The following is a 12,683-nucleotide window of genomic DNA, read 5'->3' as shown; positions in this document are numbered from 1 at the left end:
AGCCTCATCATCCACTCCTTCTTTCTTCTCATTCAGCCTCCTCAGCATGCACTCCTTTGCCAAATGATTCTTTCCATGACAATAGTTACAGTCATAGCCTGAGTCGCCAACCAGCTTGCTTTCCTTCTTCTTCTCTTCATCCTTAAAGGAGTGCTTTTGTTCTCCTCTTTTGCTTTCTCGGAACTATAACTTCCCTGCCAGTTTCGGTTCTTAGTGGTAGGGAATTTCTTTCTTGCAAACCGTTTGGGGTTTGAAATCATCAAATCATATTCTTCACTTGTCAGATCATTATCAGAAAGATCAGTCTCTGGTTCTTCCTTTGCAACACCCTTGCCTTTTGAAATGAGATCCAAGGACCCCATACCGGTCACAACTTTCGTTTCTTTCGTCACTTCACTTTCATGTGACTTAAGAATGCCAACTAGTTTGGCCAATGAATAATTCTTAAACTGTTCATGAGCTTTAAGAGTTCAGACCACCGCCACCCATTCATGTCTAAGACCATTCATGAAAGCGACCTTCTGCTCGATCAGCTTTCGTTCTATTCCATGCTTAATCATCTTACTAAGAAGATGATTGTATCGGTTGAATTTCTGGCTAAGATTCTCTTATGGCTTTTATTTGAATTCACCGAACTCCAAAAGCTGGAGTGTTTGGGTAGAGTGTTCGAGATCAGCATCTGTGGAATAAAGCTCTTTAAGCTTGTCCCAAATTTCTTTCGCACTGTCACATGAACTCACCAAGCGGAATGTGTCATATTATAGAGCGAACCTTATAACTCTCATTGCTTTAATCTTACTGGTGAGTTTGTCTCTTTCATCCTTAGGAACCTCCTTCATATCAATGAGCAACTGGTTGTATTCCTTCTGAGTTTTGATGATTCTTTTGGTTTCAGAGTGAACAAAAGGACCCAAAGTAATAGCTTCTCAAATCAAATACCCATTGTCTTCTAAGCCGAGAACATAGTATTCAAAATGAAGAGCCCACACTTCATACTCGTGAGGATATAGAATCATAATTCTTGTGGTTGAACCTATGTTGTTTGAGATGTTGATTGGATTGGATTGAAAATCATCGTGTGACATTTTGACTTGCTTTTCTGTACCTATAAAGAATCAGACTTGTAAGATCGTATTCGGGTAATATCAAGATCACGGAGTGACATCAACAAAGTAATGACGGCTCCAACAGATTCGATAATAGCGGAAACCCTAATGATTTCTTCAAATAGAAGATATGTGTATAATTTACACAGCCTCCTGCTCTGATACCAATTGTTAGGAATAAAATCATTTTGGATCGATTAGATTCTAACAAGTAAATTATTAACACGATATGAAAACAAGAACACAAGATGTATCAACTGGTCTCGAATGATTAAAAGACACAACCTCAGAAGAACTCTATAATGAATTGCTACTGTAGAGGCGTGCTAGGGTTACAGAGAAAAGATCAATTCAACGGCTAATAACTACGTTGCATGCATGCACTATAAATACTATAACCCTAATAATTAACATGGTTGGACAGGCCCAAACCGTGTACATAATGGACTAAGTAAAACGGCCCAATGACACAATCTATTATACCTAACAACCTTAGAATAGTGTAATCACTTATTCGCAGGGTCGGAACTACATACATGAGGGAGTAGCACCAACGCTTACTCACAAAACCTAGTCTATAACAAAAGTTGAGTAGCATAAACACTACTCATGGCGAGTGACATCCTTCAGCCCTCTAAGTGTGGCTATCAATGCTCGCATCTCCCTTGTTTCCTCTTCGGCCTCCTCGGCTCGGTGCTCTGCCTCGATCATCCTCTGCTCCATGTCGGTATGCCTGTCCATGAGCTCCCTAACCTCGGCTCAAGAGTTCTTGACATCCTCCAGAAGACAATCGATAATCATGCGTGTCTGATCATGGTCTTCATTTATATGACAAAATCGGGTGGCGGTGATCTCAGCAGTGGCACCAACATCTAGGATATGGCTAGAAGACACCCTAGCATGCTCGTCAAGGCGCGAAATGTGGAGAATCATGACAGGGAGAGCCTTGTCGGCTAAAACGTCGTTACGGAGGTCATAGAACTCTCGGCACATACCGTACAGGGGATGTTGGACATCCTCGCGGCTCCATCTGTGTAGGTCCTCTGCCCAGCGGGATGTTGGTTCCTGGAGTAGTACACCTGTCAGAAAAATCATGGGTCTACGAAAGGGAGGTATCCTTATATGAGGAGTGCGCATCCATAATAGACCACTTGGATGGAGGTATAACTGAAAGCTCGGCTCAGGTATAGGATCGTGCAGGTTGCGGACGGAAAAGTGTGGGATGCTGACCTCATAATCAGCATCGGAGTCCTCCTCCATCAGGTCTCCGTCAATTTCCTCATCATCATCTTGACCCTCCTCCGGGTCCTCAGCGGCTGGTGCGTCAGCCTCGGCGTACTCCTCGAGCTCCTCCTCGATCCATCCACCATTCCCATTATTGGAAAAGTAAGGGTCTCCTGGTAGGTGAAATATGGTCATGTTGACTGTGCAAGAATAGAGGTATAAGAGGCATATAATGAGTCTAGGTGCATGGTTCTATAGTATCATAAAATACTCCTATATTATTTTAAACTTTATGTTTGGTTCTAGAGTTTCTTTGTATGGGGTGTTGGTAAGTTTTAGACTTCTTGTTCACTATGACTATTCCCAAGCACATGTTAGTCATATCTCGAACAAATATAGTTGATCAGGCTCTATCTATCCTATATCGGATTACATAACTACCTAGGCTTATTCGTAGTGTTCAACTAATCTTATTACTTTTGTATTGTTCTTGTTATGACATCGTTCTATTATGTAGGTATGTACTTATACTTTATAAAAAATATCATTATATTTTAAAAGTATACTTGTACGAAATGTTTTAGTCAGAGATTTTTAGTCCGATTGTATTTATAGTTGTATATCTTACATGGTTTGATATACTTAGTTCACTATAAACAATGCTCTGATACCAATCTATCACACCCCCAAACCAGGATGGTGGAAACGTCTGGGGGTGGATGACTTCATGAATAGTATCACAACATAATGTACAATAGTGATTCAAAGCAAACACAACCATCATAAATATAATTGAGAATGTTACATGGTTTCCAAGTACTGTATGTTTCAAAACCAATTACCCTATGATGACAAAATGAATAGTACGACGCTGTAATGACCCATCTTCAAAAGCCTTTTGACTACTTGTTTAATGGTTTCCTGAGAATACAAGTCGTTTTGGTAATTTTCAACAATTAAGTTTGTGAGTTCATAAGAGTTTTGTATGGGAAAAATCTATAATTCTTTCCTAGTAAAATGATAGTGTTTGTTCCCAGCAAATCCAATATTTTCTTAAAAATGAGTTGTAGTCTTAAAATCCCTAATACCAAAAATGTGTAAGTATTTCTATACTTAAAATAGTATTACATAGTTTTATTCTTATATAAAACCATTTGAATGAATGTTACCGCGTAAACTAAATGCATCGTTGATTTCCCGTGTGAGTTATTACAACCATGCTAAAACCGAAGTTGGCATGTTGCGACGTTCTTCAAGCGTCGGAATGTTAGACATTTATCACCCCACACCTACCGGTCTAGCTATAGCTAGCAGCTTAGGTGCGGGATTGTCAGTACCGTATAGATCTATACACAAGTATCACGCTCTCTTACCGATATTTTGGTTATAATTCAGGAATTGAATGTGTACTCGGGTAGGTACGGTGAAGACTTTGTCCCACATAATTGTTTCAACAAGTTTACGTTTTGTGTAATGAAAACCCTTGTAAGTGTAAATATCACATTTCCATAGTATTAATATACTTTATAATAATTATATACTTTTATATAATTATTCGTCTTGTCCCAAAATGTTATAATAGTGTTAACGACCCATAAACTACACTTATTATAGTTTATTATAAATATCCCGTTGTATATATATATATATATATATATATATATATATATATATATATATATATATATATAAGTTAACATGTTTAAATGTTCATAAATAACACATATTATACATCTAACACAAGTATATGAACTATTAGTATGATAAAGTCAGTTTTCTAGTTTTTGAATTTTTACGTCATCAAACGGTAAATATTGAATTATAAACTTGTGAAATTTATTTTTACCATTTTTCTGAAGTTTAATTCAAGCTGACCTTATATATTTAAAACAACATATTTTATGTCAAATCTCACAAAAATGGTACCATAACCTGGTTATGACCATTTTTGTTAGAAAACCCTAATTTTTACATAAAATCATTGATTTTTAGGTTTTCTTTTTGTAAAACCAAATCCTTGCTATTTATAACTAGTTTCGTATCATATGTCCAAAATAAAAATTTTGATTTAAATCCCACAAAAATAGTGTGATCACTTGGTTATAAACATTTTTGCTAGAAAAGTCATATTATGTTCATAAAACCCCTAGTTTTTATAGTTTTGTTTTTATGACGTTTTTTTAAGAACATATAGCATGTTTATACTCATTTTTCATAGATTTGTATTTTTAAACAACATACCACACATAAATGTTCATAATACTAGGTAATAACATTATGTCATGTAGATAACATTTTTACACAACATGAAAGTAAGCATGTATAAAAACTTGTACAATTATACAAGTTTACTTGTATTCTCCCCCTAAAACTTGGATAAAGATGAAAATGAGGGGTATGCACTCACCTTCAGTGTGTTTCTTGGTGGATAAAGAGGTGGAGATGAAAGATTTCAAGTTACGAACACTTGAATATTGAAAGATCCTATGGATATTAACACATATTAATGTGTGTAATTGTAATAAAACTAGTGTGTGTATATATATATATATATATATATATATGTGTGTGTGTGTGTGTGCGCGTGTGTATGTGTATATATATATATATATGTGTGTGTGTGTGTGTGTGAATAGAATCACTAGATTAGTAAGGAAAAACTTACCAATAAATCAAGAACCAACTTATGGAAATTAATCTTGAGAGTGAAATATTGTTCTTAGGAAGAAGATGAAGAAATGAAGATTGGATGAGGGGGGGGGGGCGAAAATAAAGAGCAGAGAGGGAGGGTGAGGGTTAGGTATGGGGGGTGAGGGAAGTAGGGAATGGTTTCTTAAATTTAATATTCAAGCATGACCATTTTAATTAAGTAATACTACTTGTAAAAAAAATAAAAAAAATAAAAAAAAAAAAAAAAGAGGTAATAATCATATGGGACAAAATGTGTCTTTAGTTTATTTTTATAAAAAAATGGGTACTTTTTATAAAGTTGGTAATTTTTATAAAACAAAAGTGTGATAAAATGATGTATAATTACATAATTTGAATCATATAAGGTCAAGTTATTATAAAAATCATTATTATCATAAATAATAACACATTACACGAAAGTTAGGATGATTCCTAATTTTTTTCGTTAACGTTTGAGTGTTTAAGTCGGCTAAAGAATTTGTCGCATTTGGTGACGAATTCACCAAAAATCTGAATATGTAACCTTTGTTATGAATTTGTCACGTAGTATAAAGTTTATGAACTCAACTACATTTTGTTATGAATATTATTTATACCCAAGTAATATATAATCGAATTATCGAATTTTTACCTTATTAACCCTAATTAGGGTTTATATTCAATAATTGGTAAAAAGAGAGATATTTTGAATTACAAATTGCCAATAGTACATTAGAAACATCAGGTAATATCACATTTCTCCTAAAATTCTAACACGAGTTGAGTTGGCATGTTGACTTTTGTTGACCAACATTGACGGTTGTCACCGTATGATGTATGAATTTTGGTAGTTTGGTATGATGTATTGAATGTATTGAATTTTTTTTAAAACAGTTGAATGGTTGGTATTGAATGAAATGGTACTTGTTACACATTTGAATGCAAATTACATTAAATTTAGCTGCAATTTCAACAACCAAACGACAAGGAGATTGATAGAAACAAATATGATTCCCAATAGACAATTGACATATGATTCCCATTATAACAAGATTCTTAATAAACTAATGCGTTAGTACCGATAAATGTTGAAAAATACAACACAATTGGCATAGGATACCATATCTGATTCCATTACTAAAAGGCCATCAAAAGTTACTAGGTTACAAGCAAGGGTAGTATTGTAAATTACATCAAAATTTAGCCCAATTCTCAAAAAGATAGTCACCATATATAGTGTACTATTACATACTTCCAAAGCAAAAGAAAACAAGTAACTCTAATCATTCTAAAGTAAATGGGTTGTCCTCAGTCACTCCTTTGCCATCCTTTCGAAAACTTGCTTCCTGATTTGTATCTTGTTGATTCTCTATGAAGGCTTCCTTGATCTAACACCAAGGCTCTTAGGCACTCTAACACCAAGATTCGCAGGAACTTGTTTAACAGGTACTTGATTCACATGATCTTGGTTGACAGTACTTGATTTACAGGATCTTGATTCACATGGGACATTCTATTGAATCATAGGCTCTTGATTGACATGCTCTTGAGTCATAGGATCTTGATTCACATGTATTGGAGTACTTGGAGCTAGAGTGCTTGGACCTGCTTGTGAAGGACAGTTCTTTGTATTACTTCTTTTTCTTGGTTTACTTGGACTTGCTTCTGAAGGACCCCTCATTGGACATGTAGCTTTGTTGTGTCTAGTTTCATTATGAATGGTACATCTGTGTTGAACACCTGTCCTGCTTATAGTATGCCTTATATTCTCATTGAGTTCATTTTCTGCTTGGTCTCTTTTTCTTTTCACGCATGGCCTATCAGGTTTCCTCCTCCTAATAGGAGGTAGTATTTGGTGAACATTAGGCATGTGGGGCCATCAGGTACTATCAAATGGTGGATGTATGGTGTACTCATAGGCCCTAAGAAATGCAGATTTAGTAAACCACTATGCAACATATTCCTCTTAATCAATATTCAAAGAAGATATGGCACATATGGCATGTACACATGGAATTCCTATTAATTGCCAACATCTACATCCACATTCTCTCTTCTCCCTGTCAACACCATACCTTTCGTTACCTTGCACAACTTCAAACTATTTTTATCCACTAACATATGGAGCCCAGAATCTGCCATTACAAAAAGTTAGTTAACACTTGAATGTACAAAAAGTAAGTAAAACATATATGGTCACTAATGTTCTCAACTTCTTTATTTCACTAAGATACTTTCTGATAGTTGGACATATTGCCAAATCTCAGCCCAATCCTTTCCCTTTCTGCATGCACAATCTCTCCATCACAAACACCCTTATGTCCTCTAACATAGTGATCAGTGGCTTTTTTCTAGCTTCTTCAATAGAATCATTGAAGCTCTCAGAAACACCATTTTCCATTGCATCACATCCCATTCCCACCTTAAAAAACCTTTGACCAACAGTTAGGCTCCCTTTTAATGAGATAATCATATGCCCCTACATCAAACCTCTTAATTTATTCCACTGAAAGTTCAGATTTATGAATTGTAGTTGCCTTTACAGCCCTCCAAAAAGGTTTTATGTAGCACCCACCCTTAAAATTTTTATGGAAGTTAGCAAGGATGTGCCTAGCACACAACATATGCTCCATTTTTGGACATCTTTCTTTCACAACCTCCATTATACCCTGCATTTATTTGGAATGTTAGTATGTGTAAAAGGTAATTTGTGTATATGTACCTTGTGTCCATCTAACATTAATGTGATTCCATTACCATTTCCCCCTTCATCTATGTCTTCCATTAGATTGTCCAAGAACCATTTCCATGTACTCTTGTTCTCAACATTCACTACTGCCCAAGATATTAAGTATGGCATCCCTGTCTACTGCTGAGAGGAGCTCCCCTTTACATATGCCCTTCAGAAAGCATCCATCTATCCTAATAACCTTCCTACACCCATCTAACCATCCATCAACCACTCCTTTAAAACTCACATAAAACCTTTCAAACACCACAATAGAATTACTTTTGGGCTTCACATACACTTCAACATGAGATCCTTGGTTAGCCCTTTTAATTTCAGCTCCATACTCCCACAGCTTGGAATAATGATCCTTCAAATCACCCTCAATTTCACACAATGCAAATCTTTTTGCATTCCTACACTGTCCAACACTATCATTTATTGTAACATCTGGTTTTGAGGCACTTCCATTATTGAGATTTATTGCATTGTTGGTCCCTACGTGTAAGAAAGTGGGAAAAAGGGACCATGGTGGCAATTTGATAAAAATTGGGGAATTTTGAGTACGCCATGTGTACGTGTGTACGTAGGGCGTACGTGGTTGGCATGTAAACCCTATTTTAGGGCTTTGGCTCATATTTAAGCAATTTTATGAACACAAACTCTTTTCTTATCCAACCTCCTTCTATGAGTTCGACCTTCAAGCAACCTTAGAGCAAAAGAGAGCCATTTTGAGACTTATAGTGAGTTTTTAGAGTGGTTTGAAGAGGAACAAAGGTGGTGAGAAGATCTTGGAGTTGGGTACACTTTGGATCTGGGATTTCTTCTTGGTTTGAAACACATTGAAAGTACAAAGCTTGCATCTTTACCACTCCATCTTGTAGATCTAGATTTTGCTCTTAAAGGCACTTTTTGGTCCCAAAATGATGATTCATGAACATAGCATGTTCTTGGCCCATTTAGCTATCCTTTCAGCCCCTTGGAAGGGTCTTGAGTCACAAAAATGGAGCCCAAGTGGTTGGTTTTGCTCCATGCATCATTTAGAATGTCTTAATAGATTAAGAAGTGGAGTTAAGATCTTAATGGCCATGCAAAGTCATAAAGTTGGAAACTTTATGAATCTTGAAGGTATTTTAGCCATGGATCTGAAAAATGGACGTGAGTGCTTAATCCATTAAGCACTTATAGGGTTTTGAGGTTTCTGGGAGTACACCCCGCGTACGAGGCCAACCACCCCGATGGTGGTCAGCATGTGAGTACGACTAGCGTACCTTTGGAGTATGCCCCACATACTCATTTTGTGGCGACTCTGCTGAGTTGACTCGGCTGGGTTGACTCAGTTAACTTAGTTGGTTTGACTAGTTTGACTTTGAATTTGACCAAGTTTGACCTTAAGGGTATTATTGGTCTTTTGGATGGTGTTTGAGAATTTAGTATTTTGGATGGATAGGTGTCAGTTGAGCTGAGATTCAGAGTCGGGACCTCATCGGCTATTGATCAGATCGAGAGGTGAGTTTTTCTCACTGTACTTGCAGGTCAAAGGCACCAATATCGGCCCATTAGATTAGATATATTGTTATGTGATAATATGTTATTATGTTGTGGTGATCTGTTAGATCGGTATCCTGGTATAAAGGATGATGTTATGCTTAGTGATCGGTAGACCGGCCTGTTATCTGCTTCCTGGATATATGTTTAGTTGTGGTATATGTAGTCGTAGTGTAGGTGGGTTGTGATTATACTGCTTTGTGTTGTCAGTCAACAAACCTGATAATGTTTATATCGGTATGTTGTTATGGTTTACTGGGCTTATATGTTTATTGGATATGTATATGTCAACATGTTGTGTATGGTTGGGTTGAGGTGGACTACTATAGACTAAAGGTCAAGAGTCCTAGGGCGTCTCGGATAGACTGCAAGCCTGAGGGGGTACCAGTCATGCAGAAGGCCCGGGGAATCTTCCAGATAGGCTGAAGGTCCGAAGAGGCGTACCAGTCATGTTGAAGGTTTTGTAAGCGCACCAGATAGTCTGTAGGCCGGTACGGCGTTCCATTCAGGCTGAATGCTCTATATACATGTTGTTTGTTATGTTTATGTGGTGGTACTTTGGGGGAACTCACTAAGCTTTGTGTTTACCGTTTTTAGTTTATGGTTTCAGGTACCTTAGAGGATCGTGGCAAGGCGAAGGCGTGACCGTACACATCCTTGGTTTTGTGACTGATTGGATCTTGGGAGACTTTGATTTTAAATAATGTTTTGAAAACAATGGTTTTGTAACACTTCTATTAGAAAAAAGGTTGTTTTGAAAAGTTTAAATTATGTTGAATTTTTGGGATGTTACATTTATGTTGAATAACTTGGATACCATGGCTTTCATCTTCCTCAAACTCATTGTAGGGGACTCCAATATATCGGTGACATACTGTTTCCCTATCCACTTGTAGGTAACAATTGACCCAAGTTTGATTGCCCTTAAGCAACTATGGTCTTTAATAAACTTTATTTGAAATTTTTGCTCGTCTTTCATCCAAAAAGCCCACGATCTAAAAGGGCATTGTGGTGTTTTTCCTTTACAACACTTTACAAGCAACCTATCCTTGCCATTCTTCTCATAATACAAGTCATATACATGTGCTACTACATAGTTACTGAGAGAAGACTTAAGTTCAGCAGGAGAAGAGAATTTCATACCTCATTCAGGCTTCATCTTCCTCCATTCTTGAGTAGCATCATGCCTAGTGTAGACAGTTGGAAGTTCATTGTCATCTTCATCTTCATCTACAAAAACTATTGGACATAACTTGTTCAAAAACTTATCATTGTAGGTTCTTTTGAAGATTATTTTTCTTGATATAACAGAGTCGTCCTCTTCATGTTCACAATTCTCATCATCTTACAAAATTGAGTCAACATCTTCTTCTGAATACTCAAGTTCTTCACTGTTTGGTTCTTCTTTCTCAATCCACTCAATATAGGTTCATTACCGTGGTCAATATACACGTCCACATGTATGTGAGCATTTTCAACCTCAAGAAACTCAGAGTAGTCATATTCATTTTGTAGTGTTTGAACCCCTCACTCGATCTCACTTCGGGTATACATAAATACACATGCTTGCAATGAAAATCGATAAGCTTCTCTAACATATTTGATGAAATCGGAGAAAACAAAATTGTTTGCATCTTTATTCAGTCGTAGTACTTCTGGAGCAAAATACACTAATGGATTAGGCACAAAAGTACCATTATAGTGTACATCGAATTTTGGAAAAGCTTGATTTTCATCCATTGAATCAGAATGGTGTTTTGAGAGAATGGAAGGGTGAGTAATGAGGTACTGATCGAGAACAAAGGATGAGAATGGAACCCTAATTGTTGTTCTTCGTAAATGAGGTTTCTTTGTAAATGAGGGTGGAAGAGGGTAATTCCACGTAATTGCCACGTAACTAATTTGATTTTTCTTAAAATCTCGTAAAACACAAAATGACTTGCATCAACCGGTAATAAGGATTTAATTTACACACAAAAACAAATTCAAGAGGAAAATGTGGACAAAAAAAAGTCAGAGACTAAATGTGTACAAATCCAATAATATGCACATAGCTTGTTCTATTCTACTAGAATCCTTTTTTATTGGGTTGTAATGTAAATAGTTCATGATGGAGCTCGAGTAGAAAGTATTGATTAGGGGCAACGATTTAGGGTTAATGTCAATCAATAAATTGGAACAACTTTGTAAGTATATCTTCGATATCAATATAGAAATTGAAAGGGTCCAATTCGAGCAATTTTTCAATGCAAAAAAAAATTATTGGAACCACAAAACTTATTCGATCCAAAGTGTATCGTGCACGAACCAACCGTCAGTATGATTCTAGAAAAAAATCACAAAAGGGGTATGTTGCTAATAGTTTGAAAGGATTAAGAAACACTGAAATAATGTCCAAACCTAATGATTTAAAACAAAAATAAAGGATCCCAAAAGAAAGAAACATTGTTACAATTGTTTCATAGATCCGAATAAAAAATCCAAATAGTTTTTCAACGAGATAAAAAGGGGTTAAAGACCGCTCAATAAAAAAATATCTTAATTTTATTTCATATATTTAAAAATTATTAAACTTGAGTTATGATTACAAACGATTTTTTAGTTTTTATAAAATTAAATAAAAATAACTATGAGTTGAATTATAGGCTAATTTCTTTTAGGGATTCATTTACTATTTATTAGAATTTAATCCATAGACAAAACTTCTAATCATTTTTTTCGAGCCGTGCGAGGAGAAAGCTTCATCTACATCTATCCCGATGAGCCGTCTATCGAATCGTTGTAATTAATGTTCGATCCCAAAGAGAATGAAGAGATCTTCAAAAACTTTCCCGTTATTCTCTATTTTTTTTTTTGAAAAGGACACTCAGCCTACAAAAACTATTATAATATTTTAAAAAATGAACAGGTTTTTAAGAAACTTTGCCCTAATCAAACGAAATTCAATTAAATTAGTGAATTAAATTAAGGAAATTAAAACTTAGGGTAATATAGTGATTTCTGTATAATTTTGTATATCTTTTCTTTTCTATATTATGTTTTTTTATTTCCTTTCTTCATAGTTCTATTATTATCTATTTATCATTGCTTTTATAGAATTTTTTTCTAAAGAAAACCTTACAAAATAAAAAATCCTTGCTTACATGGTGGTTTTCAGTCGTGTGTATATATATATATATATATATATATATATATATATATATATATATATATATATATATATATATATATATTCTTCGGCACCTAGTATAGCAATTTTCATTGTAGCAAAAAAACTTTTGCATTGATTTTGTTTATTATAGCATCCTACTTTCATTTCTTCTGTTATAAAATTATTTTGAAAAATCTAGTGAATAATACCATCAATACATAAAACAATTTTCACATCTATAATATAATATTCAAAT

At 35.3% G+C, this 12,683-nt stretch overlaps 1 protein-coding gene across 1 annotated transcript; it reads right to left on the bottom strand.

Annotated features, from left to right (window-relative positions):
• Positions 1-7,263: 7,263 nt before the first annotated feature.
• Positions 7,264-10,417, bottom strand: LOC145099493 (uncharacterized). The gene is made up of 5 exons (XM_079037060.1): positions 10,094-10,417; positions 7,931-8,149; positions 7,723-7,815; positions 7,538-7,669; positions 7,264-7,479 (listed from the first exon to the last, which is right to left on the bottom strand). The coding sequence occupies exons 1-5, from the start codon at positions 10,415-10,417 to the stop codon at positions 7,264-7,266; spliced, it is 984 nt and encodes a 327-aa protein (XP_078893186.1).
• Between the last annotated feature and the right edge of the window lie 2,266 nt (positions 10,418-12,683).

Source organism: Lactuca serriola, chromosome 4 (genome assembly GCF_051521515.1).
Source record: "Lactuca serriola cultivar US96UC23 chromosome 4, Lser_US96UC23_V15, whole genome shotgun sequence".
In the NCBI taxonomy this organism is placed as follows: Eukaryota; Viridiplantae; Streptophyta; class Magnoliopsida; order Asterales; family Asteraceae; genus Lactuca; species Lactuca serriola.
This window is presented reverse-complemented; position numbering and strand designations above follow the sequence as displayed.

Excerpts from the sequence above, each read along its gene's own strand:
- LOC145099493 (XM_079037060.1), bottom strand. The coding sequence starts at position 10,417 with ATGAAATTCTCTTCTCCTGCTGAACTTAAGTCTTCTCTCAGTAACTAT. Across the intron at positions 8,150-10,093 it reads TGAGGAAGATGAAAGCCATG|TGTAGGAATGCAAAAAGATT; the intron begins GTATCCAAGTTA and ends AGTGTTGGACAG. Across the intron at positions 7,670-7,722 it reads TAATGTTAGATGGACACAAG|GGTATAATGGAGGTTGTGAA; the intron begins GTACATATACAC and ends AAATAAATGCAG.